Raw genomic sequence first — 26992 nt, forward strand, 5'->3', positions numbered from 1 at the left:
TTCGGAGAAGCTTCTCCCCACATTTACTGTTTTTCAAGTGCCAACAGCTCAAAATAACCAAAACACCAAAGCAGCATCTGTGGAGTGGCATGTCCTGTACTCCTACATACATATTTTGGGGCGTATTCTGCTATCCTCCCCTAGAATGCAAAGCCCGTGACTGCAGAGTTTATTTTGTGCCATGAGCAAGCCCGGCATATACTAGGTAGTCAGTGTTAAACGTTTACCTTTCCTATAATGTATACCCATATTCCTTGCATAATTAGAACTTTAATTTCAAAAGACTAAAATCCTGGATTACTGAAATTCTGCGGTATAAACTCAGCATCCAAAAGGAAAAAAAAAAAAAAATGTGTGCAAGGAGCGTAAATGCCCTTGGACGGCTAACGCGGAGCACGGGCGCCAGCTGCTTATCCAGGGCTCCCAAGCTTCTCCCGCCGACACTAACAACTAACAACACTAGTACGTTCCGAAGCACCAGCTACAAGCGTTCGGACAGGCCTGCGGACAGGACGAGTGGGAAACCTGGTGCCCCAGGTGGCGTGATGCAGCCCGAAATGCAGAACCGCGCCCAACAGGGACGGCCAGGCCAGGGTGCAGGCGCGGGCGCTGGGCACTCCGGCCCGCGTCTCTATGGTAGGAGCGGAAAAACCGGAAGTACCCGTGAGAGGGGCGGGGCAGGGGCGGGGCCTCTGGCACCTCCTCCGCTGGGAGCAGAGGAGAGATGGCGGCCGCCGACGGCGTCGGGGAGGCTGCGCAAGGCGGGGAGCCAGGTCAGCCGGAGCCGCCGCCGCCCCAGCCGCATCCCCCTCCGCCCCAGCTGCCGCAAGAAGAGGCGGCGGCGTCCCCTATGGACGACGGGTTCCTGAGCCTGGACTCGCCCACCTATGTCCTGTACAGGTAACGCCCACGGCATGGTCGCGGGGCGGGAGGCCCTCCCCCGCGCGCGGCGCTGCACGGGGCGCGGCTGCGGCAGAAGCTAGCGCGTCCTCGCCGTCCGGCGGCCGGGAGCGGCGGGGTGGGGCCCGCGCTGTCACCGTTCTGGGCGGTGGAGGTTCCGGAAGCCACAGCGCTGGCCTGCTGTAGTCCGAATGCCAAAGGGCTTGGGTGCAGTCGGACCGCAAAGAAGGTCCAGATTGGCTCGCTTTAGAAACGGGGCTTCCCGTGGTTTGTTCTGCTGAAACGGAGAGAGCTAGCGTAAGAGCTTTAGGGACCGGGACGTTTTCATTCAGCGTTTTCTTTCAGTGTTTCTAGCGCCCAGCGTCAGCCAGGCACCGAGTTAGGCTGTAAGGATGAGACTATGAGAATTCAACTCCGTTACGCATCTCCTCGTCGCCTCGTGCTTAGTGCAAGCCATGTGCAGTGTCGGGTACTGCTGTAACTTTCTCACCTTTCCTCTCCATCTTTGCCACCACCCAGTCCCGTCCCCGTTAGTTCTTTGCTTTCTATTGGTCATGCTGGTTCCCCAGCTGCATTTTGAACCTGCAGAGACGACTGAGAAGTCCTTACTTTTCTCATGTTTTATTTTTTCTTCTGTAGTTCTAGGTAAACCCATTAGATGACTGGTTTGCGTAGGTTGTTTATGAATTGAGTGAAAGCCACTATGCAGATTTCGTTCTTGGAGTTTACAGTGTTAGTGATTTCAGTTGGTTGAGGTGGCCCCATAGCCCTCAGACCTCCTCTCTGAACTGTGAAATACTCGGGTTCTTCCCTTGACTGTGTCCTATTTCCCTGTGCCTAAAGGACAGCGGTACCATTCTCATGCCACTCCCCATATAGGTCTCACACCTCGGGTAATTGTTTCCCCTGGATTTCTCCCTGTATAATGGGCACAATTTTAGGATTTGTCTAGATACCACAGAATTTTTGCTGTCAATAGCTGATGAGTACAGAGAACTGAAAAATGGGTAATAGGAAAAGAATGTAAGTAAAAGAGTGGTTAACGAAAATTTGGTCACACTGAGCAGTTTACACAGCAGTGTCTATAGGCACCCAGTGTTGCCAGTGTAACTTATTTTAGCATTGATAATGAGAAGTAGTATTCATTGAATACTTACTATATGCATTTATTATATGCTACATTTATAACATATAGCATATATATTTAAGCATACAGTAATACTATATAGTACATTTAGTGTATTTCCTGTATAATACTGTGTATGCTGTGTGTGTTAGGGTATATATAGTATAATAGTGTATATATAGTATAATACTATGTATTATATGCTTACTATTATGCATATTTTAAGAGCTTAACATATTATCTCACTTAAACCTCCAAGTAGCCTTCTAAGGTTGGTTGGTAATAGTATCATCTCCATTTTATAAATGAAGAAATTGAGGCCCAGAGAGGTTAAGTAACTTCCTCAGGGTCACACAGCTAGTTAAGTGGTAGAGCCAGTGTTCCACAGATTCCAGACTCTACTGACCACCTGGACCACCTCTCAGTGTACAAAAATGATAGTGATTACTTTTACTTTTAAATATCACTTTCTAGTTATTCAGAGTATTCAAATAAAAAACTGTTATTCGAATTTTTTTAAACTGTTGACTGATTCCAAAGAGCCTTATTAGACCAATGAATTAGATTGATTTCTAATTTAAAACTATTGTGTACTTGCTACAAAAACCTGCTTTTGCATTTATGTAAAAACTTTAAATTTGAAAACTATTGACTTATTAACTTTAATTGGAAAATTATTCATTTTATTTTTCTTTTACTTAAAAGTTTAATATGTAAAACAAAGTGGCAACACTTGGTCTTGAAGAATCCAACCATGGTTACATTATTTGTAAGTTAAAGTGTAATTGTTGCCTTTTTAAAAAAACATCAGATTTCTTCTTTTCCTTACACGCTTGAATATAATCACTGAAAAATATATGTATTTTCAGGGACAGAGCAGAATGGGCTGATATAGATCCAGTGCCGCAGAATGATGGCCCCAATCCAGTGGTCCAGATCATTTATAGTGAAAAATGTAAGTTTATTTTTTATTAGGGAAAGGTCTGTAAGTCAAACTTAGTAGCAAAGTTGAAATTCACAACTATGTGACTAGATAGATGACAGATTTTTGTCTAATAAAGATCTAAGTGACTTAAGCTAATCTTGTGGGGTTTTGTAATTTATTTTCATGATTAAAAGTTTTATTTTGTCCAAAGAGTGGACATGTTTAAGTTTAAATAATGAATGTTACATTATAATACATAGTAACATGGGTTCAAGCCCTGGTCTGGGAAGATCCCACATGCCACAGAGCAACTAAGCCCATGTGCCACAACTACTGAAGCCCACGCGCCTAGAGCCCGTGCTCCGCAACAGGAGAAGCCACCGCAGTGAGAAGTCTGCGCACCACAACGAACAGTAGGCCCTGCTCGCCTCAGCTAGAGAAAGCCCACACACCACAGCGGAGACCCAGTGCAGCCAAAAAAAAATATTTTTTAAAGTAAGACATGCTCATTGAAGAAAAATTTGAAGATGTTAACATCAAAAGAAGAGTATAATCATCCAGAACTAACCACTGTTAACATTTGGTGTATAGCCTTCCACTCCTCGGAAAATATGTTTCCACAGAGTTAGGTTTATACTATGTATGTGTACACGTGTGAATATAAAATAATGTGTTTATACATTGTATATAGAGTTAACATGTTATAAGCATTTTGTTACACATTTTAAAGTATTTGGGAGCTTGGTTCTTAATGACCACATAATATTCCATAGTTATTTATCATTTATATTGTTTCTAAATTTTACTCCGGTATAAATTAAATTCAGCATTTTAAAGATAGTATTTAGGAGTAGATGACCTTTGTATATTCAGAAAGAGCTATAATTATTCATGCTCTCCTCTGATAATTTCTTTTTTGGGGTTGTAGTCTAATGAAACTGTATACATACCCATGTGTGCTTGCATGCACACACATAAATACATGTGTGTATTGTATATTTAATTTTTAAAATTTTTTAATGAAAGGTCATTGGATGCTTAAAGTAGTGATTTTTATAAAACAAAATTGAAAACAACCAGTAGTAGCAGAATGGTTAGGCAAATCAGGATATATTGACATTGTATTCATGCACATTGACCTCCTAAAAGTTTGTGAACCCTGTCAGTAACTGGAAAATTATATGCTATAAGAAAAATGGCAGGACTTTCCTGGTGGTCCAGTGGTTAAGAATCTACCTTCCGATGCAGGGGATGCAGGTTCGATCCCTGGTCAGGGAACATACCCACGTGCCGTGGGGCAACTAAGCCCATGCGCCACAGCTACTGAGCCCGTGCTCCACAACTACCAAGCCCTTGCACTCTGGAGCCCACACGCCACAACTACTGAGCCCGCATGTTCTGGAGCCTATGCGCCACAACTAGAGAGCCTGCGCACTGCAACTACTTAGCCCATGCGCTCTGGAGACCACACACCACAATTAGAGAAAGGCCCACGCACCACAATGAAGAGCCCGTGCACTGCAACAAAAGATCCCGCATGCCGCAATGAAATCCCACATGCTGCAACTAAGACCTGACGCAGCCAAATAAATAATAAATAAAAATTAAAAAAAAAAGCATAGCATGTCCACATAAATTTTTAATTGTGGAAAAACAAGTATTGAGGAGTATTTAACACCTGGGTTTCTTTAGTAGTCTGTTTAGGGCCTTAGTCTGTTCTCTATGTTAATCTGTGCTGTGATGTGAAGGCATTTCAGCTGCAGTGAAATGAGCATTGTGATTAGCAGTGTGTGCTTTGGTGTCAGACTAGATTGGGGTTTAACTTCTGTCTCCAAAGTACACTGGGCCATGTGAACTTGTTAATCTCTCTTAAGCCTGTTTCTCTTGTGGAAATGAGAGTAAAATAGGTTAATATTTGTAAAGGTCTAAGTTCCTTCAGTTAAGAGATTGGCAAAGATCAGAAGTTTTGATACTCTGTCAGTGAGGATGTGGAAAAAAATCGGTGTATTCATACATTCTTGGAGGGACTATATATTGAACAGACCTTTTTTGAGAGGTTAATTTGGCACTGTCTGTCAGCATCAACAGTGCACATAACCTTGATCCAGTAATTCCACTTGTAGGAATTCATCCTACAGATGTACTGAATTTGCACGTGTGTGCAGAAACATACCATGATAGGACAGTGAAAGAATGAAAACAATTTAAACATTCATTTATAGGGGACGAGTTAGGTATAGAGTGCCCATACAACGAAATGCTGTGCAACTGTTTGAAAAATGTAGTAAACTTTGTAACGGGGAATGTGGTTGAAAATTATGTCATCTCATCTTGTTCCTCAAACTCGTATGTTCATAAATAAGCATATATTTTTAACTAAACGAATAGCTGCTGCTCTGCACCTTATGTTTTTCACTCAACAACCTGTCTTAGGAGTTGTTCCATTTCAGTACATAACAGACCAGCCTCGTTACTAATAGCTGCATAGGATTTTGTTGTATGGGTGTACCATGATGGACTTAACCCATTCTTTACTCATGGAAATTTCAGTTGTTTCCAGTCTTCATTTCTTTATTTCTTATGTAAATTTCCTTGGATGCTTTGGGCATATACAGGAGTATATTTGTAAGAAAACTTACTGGAACTGGAATTGTTAGGTCAATGAGTAGTCAGTTTTTATTTATTTATTTATTTTTTAGAGAAACACTTTATTTTTGGCTGTGTTGGGTCTTTGTTGCTGTGCACGGGCTTTCTCTAGTTGTGGCGAGCGGGGGCTACTCTTCGTTGCGGTGCATGGGCTTCTCATTGCGGTGGCTTCTCTTGTTGTGGAGCACGGGCTCTAGGCCTGTGGGCTTCAGTAAGTTGTGGCTCACGGGCTCAGTAGTTGTGGCTTGCAGGCTCTAGGCATGCAGGCTTCAGTAGTTGTGACGTGCGGACTCTTGAGCTCAGGCTCAGTAGTTGTGGCACACGTGCTTAGTTGCTCTGCAACTAAGCATGTAGGATCTTCCCAGACCAGGGCTCGAACCCGTGTCCCCTGCATTGGCAGACGGATTCTTAACCACTGCACCACCAGAGAAGTCCCCAGTTTTTAATTTTTAATACATATTACCAAACGGTTTTCCATAGAGATATTTACTAGTTTATACGACCTTGAATAATGTATGAGTGAAAAAAGCAAGGCCCAGGACATTAGAATGGGATGTGATCTCATTTGTATTAAAAAAAAAAAAAAATGAGAAGATGGAATTAGAACATATACTTTTGTGTGCATAGGATATATTTGGAAGGATGCATTAGAATCACTCCACAGTTGCTTCTGGGGAGAAGAACTGGGAATTTAGTGGAATGGAAACTTAGCATGAACCTTTTTGTACTATTTGAGTTTTCTATCATTGTGTATATTACTTTTTCAGTTAAAAAAAACTGATCAAAATAAAATGTGAGAAAAACAGCTAAGTGAATATATTTGGATATATTCACTCTTAATTTTTCTTTAATGCATAAGGTCTCTGGGGGATCTGGAGTCAGGCATCAACCCCCGTACGTGCATCCTGGCTGTGACACAAGTTATCAGGGTGGCAGTCATAGTCATGGATTTTCTTTCTTTTGCGTATTGTTATAAATCGTATACATACGATAAAGTATCTTCCTCATAGAGTAAAACAACATTTTGTACTATAGTGGTTGTTTTAAACAAGAAAGACCATCCTAATGCAGTTGTGTGCTCTGTTTCTAGTTCAGGATGTTTATGATTATTTCCGGGCTGTCCTGCAGCGTGACGAGAGAAGTGAACGAGCTTTTAAACTAACCAGAGATGCTATCGAGTTAAATGCAGCCAATTACACAGTGTGGTAAGTAAGACACCTCGTTAATATTCCCTGTCTGAATATCGCAGGTTTTAGTTTGGATGACTTTTTTCTTAACGATAATTTTTATCAAAATAACAATTCACATATGAGTTTAAAAGTCAGAGACTGAATGAAAAATAGCAATCTCTGCTCTATTCCTTCTCATTACAGAGTCCCAGTCCCCGGAGGCAACAATTCCTAGGTGTTTTTTCTTAAAATCACCTCTATATTCTAAATCATATGCTTGATTATTTTTAATTTTTTCACTTTAGACATTACTCCTGCTATGGAAGATACAGAGTTCAGTCTCCTGTACTGTCTCCATCACAGTAATCAGTTCATGGTTCATGCAGACCCACATTTCATCATATATTTATATTTCCTTTAACAGATTGGCTTTTTTATTTAGTTTTGTTCTCTTTTTACCAGCAAGTTATCTGTCTCCCCGACTCTCTGCTCATGTAGAATGTCGCGTTACTGTTGAGCACAGCAGGTAACCCTTCAGTTCCTTCCTTTCTTCTCCAAGGACTTGGGCACCGTGTGTCTGGTCCATAGCTCTTTCCTGTGTCGGGTCCCTGTTTCCTAGATCCCACATCTTTCTCTTTCTTGCTTTACTCTCATTTTATAGACCAGATCCTTGAATAGAAGAAAACTCTTAGAAGGCTGTGATGGAAATTGTTACTGAGGTTTCGTAAATTTAAAAGTGTCTTCAGTCTCTTCGAGCTTTAGTGATAGAATTCTAGATTGGAAATCATTCTCTGTTAGATTTTTAAAACTGTCTTTCTGTTTCTTTCAGCCTCTATTGAGAAGATTCCCATTCCTTCGTTTTAACCTTTTCTTTAGCTTTGGGAATTTTTTTTTTTTTTATGTTCTTTTGATAATGTCTTCTCTCTTTCCTCTGTTGGCTCTCTCTGGAATGCCTTTTAGTTGCATGTTGTACTTCTGAGGTTGTCTTTTCTTACTTTTATCTGTTTTTATTTACTTTTGAGATTTTTTCAGCTTTATCTTCTAACTCTTCTATCTGCACTCATTTTTAATTTACAAGAGCTCTTTTTATCTTCTCTGAGTATTCTTATTTAATAGCATCTTGTTTAGTTCATGGATGGGCTATGTTTTCATTTTTCTGTTTATTTGTTTTGGTCTCTTTAATGTAAACATTTTTCTCAAATGAATGGTAAATTCTTGGCTCTCCTTTCATACTTACAGTGGAAGCAGGAAAATGATTTGGCATCCCTGCGTGTTGCAGGACTTGTCACCGAGAGGGGTTTACCGTGACGTTAGTGTGGAGGCATGGCTGCTTTGTTTGACGTCTTCATATGTCAGTATTTCTGGGTCTTTTCTCTTGACTACTTTGTCTCTCTGAAGAAGAGCTGTCTGAAGAATGTACATTTGGCTGCCACAGTTCTGGGGGTCAGTTCTGGCAGGGGAAGACTGGGGTGGGGGGCATCTCAGCTGTTCAGTGTATCAGCGTTAAATTTCCTTGTTTCCAGCCTTTACTTCACCCTGCCTTCTGCTGTGTCGGGTATTTCTTTCTGCTTTGGATTTTTCCAGAAAATAAAGCCACTTGTCTGCTGCCCAGGCTTTTTAAGAAAATCCTAGTCCTCCTTCTCCTATGTGTTTTCTTTACTTCTACAAAACACTTCACTTCTGGCGCTTCTAGTCACCGAATGTGTGTGGGATTTTTCCCCTACCAGGCAGTGCCCTGTGACACCACCTGGGTGTCCTACAGTTTAACTCAATTCTAACACTGTCTACCTGGAGGTAACGTCAGATCCCACAGGTTAAGGGCTCGGTCCCACAAGCCTGCCCCACCCCAATGCCAGTCGCACATCCTGTGCTTCTGACTGGTGGGCCATAAATCAGAGGTTCCACAATTCCCTCCTTGGGTTCAACTGATTTGCTAGAGCAGCTCACAGAACTCAGTGAAACACTTACTTATGTTTACCAGTTTATTAAATGATATGATAAAACACAGAGATGCACAGCCAGATGAAAAGGTGCATAGGGTGACATCTGGGAGGGTCCCGAGCACAGGAGCTTCTGTTCCTGTGGGGTTGAGGTGCATCACCCTCCTGGTACATGGATGTGTTCACCCACCTGGAAGCTCTCTAAATCCCCTACTGTTGGGATTTAATGGTGGCTTCCTCACGTGGACACGATTGATTATTAACTCCATTTCCAGCCCTTCTCTCCTGTATGGAAGATGGGAGGTGGGGCTGAACATTCCAAGTTTCTAATCAAGGCTTGGTCTTTCTGGTGACCAGGAGCCATCCAGGAGCCCAACCAGAATCACCTCAGTAGAAGGGATGCCCGAGTGCTCTTATCACTCAGGAATTTACAAGGGTTTTAGGAGCTCTGTGTGAGGAAGAAAAAGACAGACAGACAGACACACACACACACACCCAGGTTGGGAGATGTTGTCACCTCTCTGCTCAGGGTTGGGGGAAGGATCTTGGCTGCTGAGGACTCTGTCTACATTGTAAAATGTTTTCAGCCCCACCCTTGACTTCCAGTTTCGGAAGTACCTGATACATCTGATTTCTGAACCTTTCTTCCTCAGTTGACAGGTTTTTAGCACTTTCTGGTTTTCTAAGTCAGTCAAAACTTATCAGCTTACCATTTTCCATCGTTTTGTTGACCTCTTCCAATTGCTGTGGTATCCCCTCATCCTTGTGGATTTATACCCTTTTTATTTCTTTACTGTCATTTTAGTAGGATTATCTAGAGCTGTTAGGGTGATCTTCCATCACTTTATGTCTCTAATATGCACATTTTTAGCTTGTAAGAAATTCCTGACTGTACACAGCTCAGAGCAACTTAGAATGCATTTAAAATTTCCTAAGTTTATTTGCTGTTTTCTTAAAAACAGTATACCTGAAATTACCTGTATGAACCAGGCTGCCTGTATGTGTATGTGCTCTGTGAAGCCTTATTTTCTTTAAACTAATTATAATAGAGGAATACTGTCATTTCCTCTATTTAGCATTTCATTTTAAGAGATAACTTTTAAAGTAGTTTTTTGGGGGGTTGGAGTCAAGATGGCGGTATGGGAAGACACAGAGTTGGCGTCTCCCCACAACTAGGGCGCTTGCCAGACACTGGTGGGGGACCTCGAAGCCCAAGACTATGGGAGGAACCCCCAAGTGAACCGGTAGGACGTGGGGGGACTGAGCAGGGAGGAGAAGTGGAGGCCAGACAGGACCAGCGCCCCTGAGGGGTGGCTGAGAGGGGAGGGGTTCCTATGCCTGGAGGGACCCTTGGGGGCTCGGATTGGAGCGGGCAGAGTGCCCAGCATTTGCCCTACTCACTTGAGCCTGGGAAGCCTGCTGGGCTCCCAGGCCGGGTCTCCCGCCCTCCAAAGCCCCCTCCAGGATGCGTGGGTCCTGGAGGCATAGGAGGGAGGCCGGGGGAGAGGAGGAGAGGCAGCAGGAGGGGCCCTCCAGGACGGCAGGAGCAGGAGAGGAGCAGAGGGCGTTTGCCCCACCCACTTGGGCCCAGGAAGCCAGCTGGGCTCCCAGGCCGGGTCCCCCGTCCTCTGAGACCAGAGGCAGGCCTGGGCCCCTTCTGTTCCATTGAGCCTAAGCCCCACCCCCCCCCCACACACACCCCCAGGGCCTTTTCCAGCTGTGTGAGTCCTAAGCATAGGCCCCACCCACTGCCCAAACCTCACCCTTGCTTAGGCCCCACCCTCCACAGCCAAGGCCTTTTCTACCTTTTTTTTTTCTTCCTTCTGCTCTTGTTTTTTTTTTCCCTTCTGCTCTTGTTTACTATTGTGATTCTGTTTTACCTTACGGTTGTTTCATCTATATTGTTATTTTTATACTCTTTCTAACATACCTGTTAGTTTCCTAGTCTAATTTTATTTTTTACTCTTTCTTCTTCTTATTTATTTATTTATTTATTTATTTGCTGCTCTGCGCAGCTTTCAAAATCTTGGTGCTTGAGCCAGGGTAGGTAGGACTGAAGCTCCTGTGGTAGGAGTTCCGAGTCTGAACCAGTGGACTAACAGAGCACCTCAGACCCCAGGGAATATTCATCGCAGTGAGGTCTCCCAGAGGTCCTCATCTCGGCACCAAGACCCAGCCCTACCCAACAGCCAACAAACTCCAGTGTTGGACGCCTCAGGCCAAAGAACAAGTAAGACAGGAGCACAATCCCACCATCAAAAAAAAAAAAATGAGACTGCTAAATATATATCACAGATGAAGGAGCAAGTTAAAAACATAAGACCAAATAAATGAAGAGGAAATAGGCAATCTACCTGAAAAAAAATTCACAGTAATGATAGTAAAGATGATTCAGAATCTCGGAAATAAAATGGAGGCACTGATTGAGAAAATACAAGAAATGTTTAACAAAGATCTAGAAGAACTAAAGAACAAAGAAACAGAGATGAACAACACAACTGAAATGAAAAATACACTAGAAGGAATCAATAACAGAATAACTGAGGCAGAAGAACGAATAAGTGAGCTGGAAGATAAAATGGTGGAAATAACTGCTGAGGAACAGAATAAAGAAAAAAGAATGAAAAGAATTGAAGACAATCTCAGATAGCTCTGGGACAACACTAAACGCACCAACATTCAAATTATAGGGGTCCCAGAAGAAGAAGAGTAAAAGAAGTGGTCTGAGAAAATATTTGAAGAGATTATAGTGGAAAACTTCCCTAATGTGGGAAAGGAAATAGTCACCTAAGTCCAGGAAACACAGAGAGTCCCGTACAGGATAAACCCTAGGAGAAACACCAAGACAAACTAAAACTAACAAAAATTAAATACAAAGAAAAAATATTAAAAGCAGCAAGGGAAAAACAAAAAATAACATACAATGGAATCCCCAAAAGGTTAACAGCTGATTTTTCAGCACAAACTCTGCAAACCAGAAGGGAGTGGCAAGGTATACTTGAAGTGATGAAAGACAAAAACCTACAACCAAGACTGCTCTGTCCAGCAATGATCTTATTCAGATTTGATGGAGAAATTAAAAGCTTTTCAGACAAGCAAAAGCTAAGAGAATTCAGCACCACAAAACCAGCTTTACAACAAATGCTAAAGAAACTTCTCTAGGCGGGAAACACAAGAAGAAAAAGACCTACAAAAACAAACCCAAAACAATTAAGAAAATAGTACTAGGAATATACATATCGATAATAACCTTGAATGTAAATGGATTAAATGCCCCAACCAAGAGACACAGACTGGCTGAATAGATACAAAAACAAGATCCATATATATGCTGTCTACAAGAGACGCACTTCAGATGTAGGGACATGTACAGGTGGAAAGTGAGGGGATGGAAAAACATATTGCATGCAAATGGAAATCAAAAGAAAGCTGCAGTAGCAATACTCATATCAGATAAAATAGAATTGAAAATAAAGACTGTTACAAGACATAAGGAAGGACACTACATAATGATCAAGGGATTAATCCAAGAAGAAGATATAACAATTATAAATGTTTATGCACCCAACATAGGAGCACCTCAATACATAAGGCAAATGCTAACAACCAGGAAAGGAGAAATCGACAGTAACACAATAATAATAGGGGACTTTAACAACCCACTTACCAATGGACAGATCATCCAAACAGAAAATAAAGAAACACAAACGTTAAATGGCACAATAGACCAGATAGATTTAATTGATATTTATAGAACATTGCACCCAAAAGTGGCAGAATACACTTTTTTTTCAGGTGCACACAGAACATTCTCCAGGATAGATCACATCATGGGTCACAAATCAAGCCTCGGAAAATTTAAGAAAATTGAAAGCATATCAAGCATCTTTTCTGACCACAATGCTATGAGATTGGAAATCAGTTATAGGAAAAAGACTGTAAAAAACACAAATACATGGAGGCTAAACAGTGCACTACTAAATAACCAAGAGATCACTGAAGAAATCAAAGAAGAAATAAAAAAAATACATAGAAACAAATGACAACAGAAACACAACCGAAAACCTATGGGATGCAGCAAAAGCAGTTCTAAGAGGGAAGTTTATAGCAATTCAATCTCACCTCAAGAAACAAGAAAAGTCTCAAACAATCTAACCCTACACCTAAAGGAAGTAGAGAAAGAAGAACAAAGAAAACCCAAAGTCAGTAGAAGGAAAGAAATCATAAATATCAGAGCAGAAATAAATGAAATAGGAATGAAGAAAACTATAGCAAAGATCAGTAAAACTAAAAGCTAGTTCTTTGAGGAGATAAACAAAATTGATAAACCCTTAGCCAGACTCACCAAGAAAAAAAGGGAGGGGATGCAAATCAATAAAATTAGAAACGCAAAAGAAGAAATCACAACGGACACCACAGAAATACAAAGGATTATAAGAGACTACTACAAACAGCTATATGCCAGAAAAATGGACAACCATGAAGAAATGGACAAATTCTTGGAAAGGTACAATTTTCCAAGAAGGAACTAGGAAGAATTAGAAAATATAAACAGACCTACTGCAAGTAATGAAATTGAAACTGTAATTAAAAATATTCCAACAAACAAAAGTCCAGGGCCAGATGGCTTCACAGGTGAATTGTATCAAACATTTAGAGAGGAGCTAACACCCATCCTTCTCAAACTCTTCCAAAAAATTATAGAGGGAGGAACACTCGCAAATTCATTCTACAAAGCCACCATCACCCTGATACCAAAACCAGAAAAAGATATCACAAAAAAAGAAAATTATGGACCAATATCACTGACGAACATAGCCACAAAAATCCTCAACAAAATACTAACAAACAGGATCCAACAACGTATTAAAAGGATCATACACCGTGATCTAGTGGGATTTATCCCAGGGATGCAAGGATTCTTCAGTATACTCAGATCAATCAATGTGATATACCATATTAACAAATTAAAGAATAAAAAAGTATATGATCATCTCAATCGATGCAGAAAAAGCTTTTGACAAAATTCAACACCCATTTACAAAAACTCTCCAGAAAATGGGCAAACCCATTTTCTGGAAACAATCCCATTTACCACTGCAACAAAAAGAATAAAATACCTAGGAATAAACCTACCTAAGGGGGCAAAATACTTCTACTCAGAAAACTGGAAAGCACTGATGAAAGAAATCAAAGATGATGTGAACAGATGGAGAAATATACCATGTTCTTGGATTGGAAGAATCAATATTGTGAAAATGGCTATACTACCCAAAGCAATCTACAGATTCAGTGCAATCCCTATCAAACTATCAATGGCATTCTTTACAGAATTAGTGCAAAAAATTTTACTATTTGTATGGAAATACAGAAGACCCCGAATAGCCAAAGCAATCTTGAGAAAGAAAAACAGAGCTGTAAGAATCAAGCTCCCTGACTTCAAACTATACTACAAAGCTAGAGTAATCAAGACAGTATGGTACTGGCACAAAAACAGAAATATAGATCAATGGAACAGGATATAACGGCCAGAGATAAACCCATGCACATATAGTCACCTAATCTATGACAAAGGAGGCAAGAACATACAATGGAGAAAAGACAGCCTCTTCAATAAGTGGTGCTGTGAAAACTGGACAGCTACATGTAAAAGAATGAAATCAGAACACTCCCTAACACCATACACAAAAATAAACTCAAAATGGATTAAAGACCTAAATGTAAGACCAGACACTATAAAACTCTTAGAGGAAAACATAGGAAAAACACTCTTTGACATAAAACACAGCAAGATCTTTTTTGTCCCACTTCCTAAGAGTAATGAAGATAAAAACAAAAATAAACAAATGGGACCTAATTACAGTTAAAAGCTTTTGCACAGCAAAGGAAACCTAATCAAGACGAAAAGACAGCCCTCAGAATGGAAGAAAATATTTGCAAATTAAACAATGGACAAAGGATTAATCTCCAAAATATACAAACAGCTCATGGAGCTCAATATCAAAAAACAAACAACCCAATTAAAAAATGCGTGGAAGGGCTTCCCTGGTGGCGCAGTGGTCGAGGGTCCACCTGCCAATGCAGGGGACACGGGTTCGTGCCCCGGTCCGGGAAGATCCCACATGCCGCAGAGCAGCTGGGCCCATGAGCCATGGCCGCTGAGCCTGCGTGTCTGGAGCCTGTGCTCTGCAAGGGGAAAGGCCACAACAGTGACAGGCCCGTGTACCGCAAAAAAAAAAAAAAAAAATGCGTGGAAGACTTAAATAGACATTTCCCCAAAGAAGACGTACAGATGGCCAAGAGGCACATGAAAAGATGCTCAACATCACTAATTATTAGCAAAGTACAAATCAAAACTACAGTGAGGTATCACCTCACACCAGTCAGAATGGCCATTATCAAAAAATCTAGAAACAGTAAATGCTGGAAAGGGTGTGGTGAAAGGGAACCCTCCTGCACTGTTAGTGGGAAGGTAAATTGATACAACCACTATGGAGAACAGTATAGAGGTTCCTTAAAAAACTAAAAATAGAACTACCGTGTGATCCAACAATCCCACTATTGGACATATACCCTGAGAAAACCATAATTCAAAAAGAGACATGTACCACAGTGTTCATTGCAGCACTATTTAGAATAGCCACGACATGGAAGCAACCTAAATGTTCATCGACAGATGAATGGATAAAGAAGATGTGGCACATATATACAATGGAATATTACTCAGCCATAAAAAGAAACGAAATTGAGTTATTTTTAGTGAGGTGGACAGACCTAGAGTCTGTCATACAAAGTGAAGTAAGTCAGAAAGAGAAAAACAAATACTGTATGCTAACACATATATATGGAATAAAAAAAAATGGTACTGCTGAACCTAGTGGCAGGGCAGGAATAAAATCGTAAACGTAGAAATGGACTTGAGGACACAGGGTGGTCGGGAAACTGGGGCAAAGTGAGAGTAACATCGACATGTACACTACCAAATGTAAAATAGATAGCTAGTGGGAAGCAGCAGCATAGCACAGGGAGATCAGCTTGGTGCTTTGAGACCACCTAGAAGGGTGGGATGGGGAGGGTGGAGGGAGGCTCACGAAGGAGGGGATATAAGGATATATGTATATATATGGCTGATTCGCTTTGTTATACAGCAGAAACGGACATAGTATTGTGAAGCAATTATGCTCCAATAAAGCTGTATTAAAAAAAAGAAAATAAAAAATAAAGTAGTTTTTTGTCTCATTATATATTGAGTTGGAATATTTTGAAATTTTGAAGTGAAAATAGACTAGAACTAATCATGTCTTTAGGGAAAAGGTTTTTTTAATGGTTTGACTTCACCTGTGAAAAAATTAAAGAGAAACTTGTTTCATTTATAAGTAACATTTTTAGGGTGGTTCTAAAAATAAAATATATGATAATGTTTGTAATGAAATTAATTTATTATATGAGTAATGTATCTAAATGAACAGGTTATACCATATGGGGAATGAGATGTTTTTGATTCTTGTGTAATAGAACACTAGTAACCAGAGTATTACCTGGAAATAATCATTTGTTGGTTGTCTTTTCTTCTGTCTCACATTTGCTGCCTTTCACTATTTTGCTTCAAAATGCCTGATTCTTACGTTCATCAGATAGTTGTATGAGTTTGGACAACGACAAGCAGTTAAGTTGCTAAATTACTGGTTATATAGAATACCTACCAAAAATGTGCCTATGTTGTTGTCTTGTGACTTCATTTGATACTGTGGCTGGGCAATTTATGTGGAGTAATGAGACTTTGGATGCTTGATGTTTGCTGTAGGCATTTTCGGAGAGTTCTCTTAAAGTCACTTCAAAAGGATCTACATGAGGAAATGAACTACATCACGGCAATAATTGAGGAACAGCCCAAAAACTATCAAGTTTGGTAAGATGAAAATAGGAAGGAAATAAGTCACTATGCTAATAGTACCTGCCAATGGGTGACGAAACCATAGGGAATTGTTTTTTTCTTTATGATTACAGTGCTTGCATTGGAGCTAATGTCACCAGGCTTAACAGTGTTGTTGGGAGTACCTGAGATAACTTTATGTTTAGTGCTTGAAGTGGTGCTTGACCCATAGTTAACACTCAAATGTTTGCTGCCGTAATTATTTCAGACTTCGACATTAGCACGTAATAGTACTAGAGTCAGGAAGAAAATTGAGTGAAAAATCTGAAAAAATGTTTCTATTCAGTGTGTTATAAAATGACTCTCTGGTATTTCATCTTTTATTCATTTGTTTATTAAAAATTTCTTATCGATGTTGGGGGTACAAAAATGAATGCAACACCATCTAAAAGGGAAAGCAAATAATAAAACCAGTTATTTTACAGAGCAGTGTGAAAAATATAATGTTAGGGTTTTTTACAGTGTGTATTTGTTCTAAAAATTAAGCCCCTAACTTAGCTTAGACAAGAGGATGGGGGAGCAGGACACAGTGGGGGAAAAGAGAAGTTAGGGAACAGGAGGACAGAGAACAAATAGGAAAGAAAGGAAGAGTCCGGACAGTACCCAGCATTTAGTGAGCCCCCCATGAATGGTAGCGACTGTGGTGATGGAGGTGGCAGTCGAGGAAGAGGAGGTGGAGGAGGTGGCGTTGCCGTGGTCATGGTGAAGGAGAAGCAGCAGCGTGGTGACCGTCAAGAGCTGTCTCCACTTCTGTGCCACTGACTGCCTGCTCTTCATGCAGGGCTTGCCTCCACTGGATGTTTTTCCAGGGTAATGACTGGCACACACACCCTGTCTTTATGCCTGAGATTTAAGGATGATTTCTGAGAAGAAAGACTGCTGAGGCAAAGAGAATATTCCGGGGAGAAGAGGCATGAAAGAGCTTGGTGCACTCTGGGAACTGCATGTAATTCCATGTGATTAGAGTACATTTGGGGGCCCTAGGACGAGATCATAACGGGCCTTACGAACGTTGGTAAGGGTTTGGGGATTGATCTTAGCTGCAGTGGAGACCTCCTGACAAATTTTAATTAAGGACGTAGTATGATTAGATTTGTGTCTCAGGAGCTTTACCCTGACAGCAGGGTGGAGGATAGCAGAACAGGCTCACAGTTCTGGTGGGCCATTGGCAATGTGGGAGCCAGGGGAGAGTGTGGTAGGGTATGGGAGAGAGAAGGGTAGATGTGAGAGAGGTTTTGGAGGCAGAAGCAACAGGCTTTGAAGTTAAACTTATCAGGGGAGTGACAGAGAAGAATGATGTCTATATTTTTGGCTTGACCATTGGGTGAATGGTGGTGCTGACCACTTGGGGAATTTTGGGAAACAAAGCAGCACACTTTTGCGAAAGGAGGGTGGATTCAGTACTAGAAAAGTAGAACTTGATGTGCTTATGGAAAACCTGTGTAAAGTTGTCCAGTTGTCCAGTAAGTGACTGAAAAATGCTTCCCTGGAGTGGCAGTCACAGCTCTGGATGAGGATGCTCAGGGAGAATTAGAGAAGGCTGGGGACAGAACACTGGTGAGTATCAGTGTCAGAGAGGCAGAGAGGTGGTCCAGGACGACTGAGGAAGGAAACCAGAAGCTAGTGTCCTCACAGAAACCAAGAGAAGGGAGAGTTTCAAGAAGAAAGGGGTGGATGGCAGTATCAGCTACTGCTGAGAGGTCGAGGAGAGCAAGGGCTAGAGATGACCCGTGGGATTTTTAAGTTAGGCAGTTGCCAGTGACTGGTCTTGGCACGAGCAGTCCTCCCACCAGGGGCGGAGCAGGGCAGGGGTGGGACGAGGAAATGAGCCGCGGAGCAGTGCTTGAATCGCTGTTGAGAGAGAAGACGGAGCAAGCAGCTAGTCCGGGCTGTGTCTTTGGGTTTTGTTTTTCCAAAGTGGCAAAGACTTCGTGGTGTGGGGAGAGTTACTAGAAAGAGAGACGGTGAGAATTCTGGAGAAAAGGGGGATAGAGCAAGGGCTTGCTTGGAGTTGGGAAGAGATCCAACACATAGGTTAGCCTTAGGAGAAGGAACAGCTCCCCAGCTGTGGACACATGCGGAGAGTGTACTGCTCTCTGGCCCAGTTGGCTAATAATAATCTGCATGATCAAATACGGTCATTAAGGAGTACAAACCATAAGTAGATACTTAATTTTCAAAGAATTAGAACATAATAGATCTGACAGTGAGTAACTGAACATTTGGCAAAGCATGGAAGTGCTAGCTGTTGTGGATTTCCATTTGTAGAATTTTAAACAACTTGACCTGTGTAGCTTCTTTCTTTGTGAGTGCATGATGGTTGCATTCCTGAGAAATTGCCTTATGAAAGAGCTGTTTTATTGACAAAAGTGATTAGCTAGAGAGTTTCAGTCCCTCATTTAAAAGGCATTGACTCTTCGGAATTAAGGTGCTTTTATATAAATATTTGGAGGTTATAGCTCCAGAAGGGAGTTCCCTGGTGGTCTAGTGGTTAGGATTCAGCGCTTCCACTGCCGTGGCCCAGGTTCAGTACCTGGTCGGGGAACTGAGATCTCACAAGCTGTGTGTTGCGGCCAAAAAAAAATCCAGAAAAGTACTTGAAGAGATATATAAACTATGTACCATTTTATCTTAAAAGAAAAAAAAAAAATCCAGACATCACAAGCATTCTCAGCATTTGATTACATCTAGTTTTTGCTGAAGAGAAGTAGCTTCTTTTTCTGGACGCTGCAGATACTGTCATTAACACGTTGTCACCTATCGTTATGAAAAACAAAATACAAGACACCCAGAGCGGGCTTCCCTGGTGGCTCAGTGGATAAGAATCCACCTGCCAATACAGAAGACACAGGTTCGAGCCCTGGTCCGGGAGATCCCACATGCCACGGAGCAGCTAAGCCCGTGCACCACAGCAACTGAGCCTGCGCTGTAGAGCCTGTGTGCCACAACTACTGAGCCCACGTGCTGCAACTACTGAAGCCCACATGCCTAGAGCCCGTGCTCCGCAACAAGAGAAGCCACCGCAATGAGAAGCCCACGCACTGGAACGAAGAGTAGACCCCGCTCGCCGCACCTAGAGAAAGCCCGTGTGCAGCAATGAAGACCCAACACAACCAAAAATAAATAAAATTTTAAAAATTTAAAAAGAAAAAAAGAAACCCAGAGCAGTTGCTGTTGGAAACCTAGCAGTTTTTAATTACGGTACATTTTAAATTGCCCACTCCGCTAGTTGCTATCATAACTAGTATAGTACAAGTAATGCAAATCCTGTATGCCACGTCACTTTTTATTAAATTCACTATGAAAACTTATGCTGTAAGATCAAACCCCTGTATTTAATTAATACTCTTTAAATCATAGAACATCAGAGAGAGCTTCTTAGTATTTTTTTCTGAGAAGTCATTTTGACACACTGGAGGACCTAATTCTTAAGTTTTTCCTGAATTATAGAATTTACCAGTAACCTGGAAAAATAAATTATTACTGTGCTCACTGACTTGGAAGACTTCTTAAATTATTTGGAAACCGTTCCCTCTAGGATCTTCCTCTTGGTAGTTTCTTGCCTTAATATTCTCTAAGATGAATTTTTAAATTTTCCATGCATGTAGAATAGGTCACCCATTAAGCATTAAATCTTTCCCCTTTCCCCCATCATCCCTGCGCACTTTTAGTATAATGAGTACTAATGGGTTTTTTAAAAAACAGCTTCACTGAGATATAATTCACATATCATACTATTTACCCATTTAAGGGGTATATATGTGCAGCCATCACCACAGTGAATTTTAGAACATTTTCACTAATAGATTTTTATAAATATTTCAGCTAAAGAAAATTATAAAAATAGAATCCAGTAGAGAACTCTTAGAAGTATTTTCCTGGTACAGAAACTCCTCTTTCGACAGACTTGCAACTTGTCATAGCTACTTGCCAGAGAAGAAGTGAATTCCATTCTGCCCACAAACTGGTGGAATAAGAAGTTGCTTGAATGGTGGCACTTAGGACTTAAGGAAAACTGACAGCATGTTGATAACCAGAGGGGCTTCCATACTTGATAAAATAGTATCACATTTCCCATAATCTCATTGTGACATCTGGGCATGTTGAAAAATTCTTTCACACGCTATTGTGGTTGTCAAGAGATTACTGTACTTTCAGATTTAGCTTGAGATAAACCTTCTTTAAGCTCTTATTATCTGGTTTCATTTTACGTGCAAATCACTGTTTTATGTTTCTCAGCTGTTACTTAGTGTTCTGAAATTTTTTCTCATAGTGTTTATTCTGTAGTACCTTTTCTTTCTAGTAGAGTCTTGAGAATTAGAGATAAATTGCTGTTTCTTGAGTGTCCCTCCACATCACCTAACACATGCAGCGGATACTTCCGTTTTGGGGTAAATTAACACGAAACTTCTTCTCTCGACTTTAGGCATCATAGGCGAGTGCTAGTGGAATGGCTGAGAGACCCATCTCAAGAGCTTGAGTTTATTGCTGATATTCTTAATCAGGATGCAAAGAATTACCACGCCTGGCAACATCGACAATGGGTTATTCAGGTATTGCCTTTCTTGTGTTTTACAGATTTTTATTTTTTTAACTGAATTAAATAATTTAATTACTATTAAATTGTAGTATACTTAAACACACACGTAGATCATTACAAACAATATATAATGATTAAGAATTATTCAGATACTTAATTAAACCTGACATCCTTCATGTTGGTTAACCTTTATAATCTCTTTGGATATGTTGGTGAGTAACTTCACATTAAAGAATAATAATAGTGACTTTTTAAATACTTTTTGGATTGAACTTGAGTCATGTATTTGCTAGCAAATTGAATAGAAAAAGTAGTTGTAAATTTTTTATACAGCTGTGTTATTTTAATTAACAAGGACATATTACATATTAAGGTTTTGCATGCTTAAACTTTGAAATATGATTTTACAGTAACTGTTGTATATTTTATTTCTGCCCACTTGTTAAAATTTTATGCTAAGTCCTGAATAGAAGAAAACAGTTATGGGACTTCCCTGGCGGTCCACTGGTTAAGATTTCGCCTTACAATGCAGGGGGTGCAAGTTCGATCCTGTTCAGGGAGCTAAGATCCCCCATACCTTGGGGCCAAAAAACAAAACATAAAACAGAAGCAATATTGTAACAAATTCAATGACGACTTTTAAAAATTGGTCCACATCAAAAAAATCTTTAAAAAAAAAAGAAAAAATAGTTATAACTCCCACTCTGGGCATTTTTATTTATTCCAGCAAACAATTGTAGTGTTGTGTCCAGTGAATTTTTTCCAGGGATTGCTACTTTCTGCACTGTTCATTATACCAAGAATATTTCACCAAAAAATTTATTGCTTAAAAATTTAAACTTTTCCTAATTTGATTAAAGGAATACATTTTCTAAAGACATTTAGTATTTTTTTTATGAAATTCTAGTTTTTTGCTAGTATCAAATAAGCAATGTATCTCCGTTAGCTTTTTCATAGTTAACATCCCCAACTTTTGTGGCATTTGTACGTTTTGACCTTTTACTCCTTTTTCAAATTGTCTTTGTTAGTTCTCTCCATAATTTTTTAAATTAAAACAGCTTTGTAATGTAAAAATTTATATCTAAATCCAATTGTATATTTATCTACATGTATTTTAGCATTTTTGAATACTTCCCTTTTACTTAATATATGTAATAATGTCAAATCACATCAAATTAATATACAGTAGTACAGTTAATCATTGTCTTATCACTGAGTTTGGTTTTTTCCTTCCACATTTTTACTGTAAACAATGCATAAGCATTTAGTTAGATATGCTTTCTTTTTTTTTTTCTTTTGATTTAATTCTTTAGAGTAGTTCTTGGGTCAAAGTTAAAACATGCTGCTTGGTATCTAAATTGTTTTCCACAAGATGCTCCTGAATGACAGCCACTCTGGGTGTTCACTCTCACTTCCTCATTTTTCCTTCCTCATCGCCATTCCTCTGTCTTTGATGACTTTTCTTGCCCCGTCATTTCCTTGACCTTCAGCATCCCTCTCCAAATATGTGATGAGTCCATGTCTTCAGTTCTACCTGCTTAGCTTTGCTGAAGTTTTATTTATTTATTTTTGTTGTTAATAAATGATAGGACATTTCTAATTGGATGTTTTATTTTGTATTTTCTTTTAGGAATTTAAACTTTGGGATAATGAGCTGCATTATGTAGACCAACTTCTCAAAGAGGATGTGAGAAATAACTCTGTCTGGAACCAAAGATACTTCGTAATTTCTAACACCATGGGCTACAATGATCGTGCTGTATTGGAGAGAGAAGTCCAGTTAGTAATCTTTGCTTGTTCACTCATTAAAAGAATATTTGTGTGCCTACCATGTCTCATGTTACTACTGAGATACAGGGTATAAAGGCGTTGGGATACAGCAAAGATCAAGATTGCCCCAATCCTACCCTCATGGAAGTAATAGGACAGAATACTTAGGTGAAACCTAGAATGATAAATTTACAAATAATATAGTGTATAGCAGCGGTCCCCAAGCTTTTTGGCACCAGGGACTGGTTTCATGGAAGACAGTTCTTTCACGGACCGGGGATGGGGTGGGGCTGTGGCGGGAATGGTTCAGGTGGTAATGTGAGCGATGGGGAGTGGTCCACGGCCTGGGGGTTGGGGGCCCCTGGTGTATAGTAAACCTTTACTTTGTAGTGGCTTAAGTTTCTTAAAATATTGTTGCTACTGTAGATTGAGAAGAACTCAGATTTCATGGTGTCTAGGAAGCTTTATTTTAAAACTATCTCATTAAATTTTAGATAACAGTCCCCAGATGCCATGTTACTCTAGTGCAGGGTTTGGGCCAATGAGTCTTTGTTGTCCTGTGCATTACAGGATGTGTGGCTCCATTCTCAGCCTTTATGCCCTATATCTCAGTAGTAGACCCCACCCCAGCCCAAATCACCCCCAGTTGAAAACTGCTGTAGCATACCAAATGCTGTTATAAGATCTAGAAATTTCTGAATTGGCATGAATTTCTATATTCTATCCATAAACCTCTTTTCTGACTTTGTCTAATTTGTCTCAGTGTCTTGTTTGAAATTTAAATATGTTTATTATCTTTATAGCCTGATGAGATCATAGTCATATTTTAATTATAAAAGTTGTTTCAACAGCTCCTAGGAAGAGCTGATTTCATGGTACATCTGCCTCTCATCTCCCTTGCCCTTACTTCTGCTTGGATCAGGGCAGTTGGCTCTAATTTTATCTGTTCTATATATAGGGTTCTGGTGATTTAAATTTTAAAAAAGCACACACACACAGTCTCCAACCTAATGTCCTATATTGACTCTCTTCTCCAGGCTTCTTTCTTTATAATATTCATAATTTTCATAATGCTGAATGAGTTTATTATTACTCTCTGTGGAAAAAAATGCTGTTAAAACAGCACTGCAACAAAACTAAGATTACTAAACTTTAGTCAGTCACTAATTTGAGCAAGTGTATAGTGAAGCAAAGTTCTGTAACTCCCTTGGAATTTTTTGTAACTGGATCTAAATTACAATTAATAATCTGGTTAAGGGGAAGAGAAAAGTAGGGAGCGTCCATTTGGAATGGAATCACATCATAGTTTGCAGGTACTCTTGTTTTGGAATATAAGAAATATGCTGTTGGTTTCTTATTTTTATTCTTTGTCTATATAATCTCCATGCTTGTCTATTTTTTATTATAGCTTCCAAGATTATTTAGTTCTCCTTTTTCAATGAGTAATGATTTTTCTGGCATAAGTAGATCTTAGACATTTTCCCCAAGATTGCTTCAGCGAAAAATGGACAGTCTCCTTGTTGTAGCTGACATCTCCTTCAGAGGGCAGTCTCCAACATTAACTTCTTTTCCATTTGTGAACTGAGCCTTCGTATTACTTTGTAAATAAGAATTGACCATTGCAGCCACGAGGGAGTCTCTAATTCAGATATAACCTAGGGAGGTACCAAGTCCACCAGCAGAGATAAGTGAAAGCTCATGTCCAGGCTCTGCCACCACCATAGGAAGACTGTTTCTCATTATTGCACTGCTCTTGCAGAGTTATACACGTTTATTTGTGGTCTTTTTCTTACAGGTACACTCTGGAAATGATCAAACTAGTACCACATAATGAAAGTGCTTGGAACTATTTGAAAGGGTAAGAGGTTGTTTTTGCTTTTTTTTTTTTTAACCTGCTAACATGAGTCATCGTGGAATATGTTCCATAATCAGATTCCAAAAGGACACTAAAGAATTTTCCATTTTTCTGGATCTAAGAGCAGAAGTGTAATAGCGTTATGATAACACCTAAGAACAGTACCTTCTACCCTTTCCTTAACCTCCCAGGCACATACCAGCACAGTTTTTAGAATAGTCCATGAGTAGACAGTGACACAATTTTAACTGCATTTATGAATCCTGGGGTCTTTATGTCACAGAACGGAATACACACACCAGTTTCTGTTCAGCTCAGGATCACGGGAAGACAAGACAAATCACTTAGAAACAGATTGCACAGACACATAGCCACCCTTTCTATTGTCATTTCCGGAGATCTCCTGTTACAAGTCTCACTCCTTAAATCAGCAAGGTTTCTCTTGCCACTGACATCACCCGGCTCCTTGTCAAACTTAAGGGTCTCCAAGGAAACAGGCCCAAAATGCACAAAGCATGGAGCTCAGTCACATTTGGAGATCTGTCAGAGGTTGGGACCTATAATATCTGGAGAGCTAAAGGGATGAATAACCATCTCAAGACACAGAAATGTCTCTCCTGTTTTTTTCCTTCACTTTTAATTTTAAGAAAATGGAGTTTTTTTCCTTTAATTTTGTATGTTGCAGTTTGACTTACAAATGATTATTTTTAAACTTCATTATTCTTTTTAGCTAATTTTACCCAGCTCTTAATTATGTATGATAAAGCTCACATTTAATTTAAAAATTTCATTTCATTTCAACCTCATTCAAAATGTTTCCTTTTCTTGCTTATATTACAGGGGTCATTTTCTCTTGATCTTTCTACTATTTTTGTTCTTCCTTCTAAAAATTGGGAATAATTTTTTTTTTTTTTTTAGGATTTTGCAGGATCGTGGTCTTTCCAAGTATCCCAACCTGTTAAATCAATTACTTGATTTACAACCAAGTCACAGTTCCCCCTACCTAATTGCCTTTCTCGTGGACATCTATGAAGACATGCTAGAAAACCAATGTGACAACAAGGAGGACATTCTTAATAAAGCATTAGAGGTAAGCTGTCAGGACTCAGTGATTTCTTCTTGGAGTCTCAAAGCTGGGTCTGCCCAGCGACACGAGTATTCATGCCCCTTTCAACACAGCCACTCAGAATTCCGTGCAGGGCTATTCTGCTGTTTAGGGTGACACCCATATCACTAGTGCACATAGTATGTGACTCTAGTGTGTATCTCATTTGATCACGACCTGAATGAAACTGTACTAGTCCAAATGCATTTGCCCTAGGGATTGAATTACACATTTCCTTTAATGAATTTTTGTTGTTCATTTTCAGTTATGTGAAATCCTAGCTAAAGAAAAGGACACTATAAGAAAGGAATATTGGAGATATATTGGAAGATCCCTTCAAAGCAAACACAGCACAGAAAGTGACCCACCTACAAATGTACAGCAATAACACCATCTAGAAGAACTTGATGGGATGCTTTTATTTTTCTAAGAGACTCTAACGCAGGAGTTAAAAACCAGAGCGATCATCCCCTTTGCCTGTGGTGTGAAATGTACATTACACGGGCACTGCTTTTTAACATGAACCCAGTGTGATGCTCCTGGGGTGCTAATGCTGTTCAGACTGGTTCTGAGTGATTTGATTCTTGTTAAGCAGAGTGATTCAGGGGAGGGAGGAGAAACAGGAAGTCCCCAGAGGAACTTGGTAGCCTTTCAGCATTCACTGTAACCCCTTAGCAGCAACTGCCCTAAACGGTGTATATGTCAGGATTTGCAGCGTTAATGTTTGCAGGCAACGCGTATGTGAAGGATGTGAGTCACTTACATTTCAGTTCAGAAAGCAGGGAGTGCAGTTGTTACATTAGAGCTGCTCTGCCACACTCACAGTATCTTGCTATCACTGTAACCAACTAATGCCAAAAGAATGGTTTTGTAATAAAATTATAGCTGTATCCTAAAACAATTGCCATAGTGGTTTGACTTTTTTTTTTTTTTTTTTTTTTGCGGTACATGGGCCTCTCACTGCTGTGGCCTCTCCCGTTGCGGACCACAGGCTCCGGACGCGCAGGCTTAGCGGCCATGGCTCACAGGCCCAGCTGCTCCGCGGCATGTGGTATCTTCCCGGACCGGGGCACGAACCCGTGT

The 26992-nt window shown here is 40.2% G+C and overlaps 1 protein-coding gene across 3 annotated transcripts; it reads left to right on the top strand.

Moving 5' to 3' along the window:
* Nucleotides 1-722: 722 nt before the first annotated feature.
* FNTA (farnesyltransferase, CAAX box, subunit alpha) lies at nt 723-26992 on the top strand. Of its 3 annotated transcripts, none has more exons than XM_082863896.1 (9): nt 723-900; nt 2896-2981; nt 6688-6802; nt 16511-16615; nt 21066-21192; nt 22810-22958; nt 24745-24807; nt 25723-25894; nt 26175-26992. In XM_082863896.1, exons 1-9 carry the CDS (start codon nt 725-727, stop codon nt 26295-26297), a joined length of 1116 nt encoding a protein of 371 aa, XP_082720022.1. In that variant the 5' UTR covers nt 723-724; the 3' UTR covers nt 26298-26992. The 3 variants fall into 3 exon arrangements, with proteins under 3 accessions (XP_082720022.1, XP_082720023.1, XP_082720024.1); XM_082863898.1 differs by lacking the exon at nt 723-900 and adding an exon at nt 1332-1369 and having other exon boundaries at nt 26175-26991; XM_082863897.1 differs by lacking the exon at nt 16511-16615.

Source organism: Leucopleurus acutus, assembly GCF_964270905.1.
Source record: "Leucopleurus acutus genome assembly, chromosome: 21".
NCBI lineage: Eukaryota > Metazoa > Chordata > Mammalia > Artiodactyla > Delphinidae > Leucopleurus > Leucopleurus acutus.

Bases quoted from the DNA above. Each gene is read 5' to 3' on its own strand.
- FNTA (XM_082863896.1), top strand. From the start codon at position 725: ATGGCGGCCGCCGACGGCGTCGGGGAGGCTGCGCAAGGCGGGGAGCCA. The intron at 901-2,895 runs GTAACGCCCACG...ATGTATTTTCAG, and splicing joins CCCACCTATGTCCTGTACAG to GGACAGAGCAGAATGGGCTG. The intron at 25,895-26,174 runs GTAAGCTGTCAG...GTTCATTTTCAG, and splicing joins TTCTTAATAAAGCATTAGAG to TTATGTGAAATCCTAGCTAA.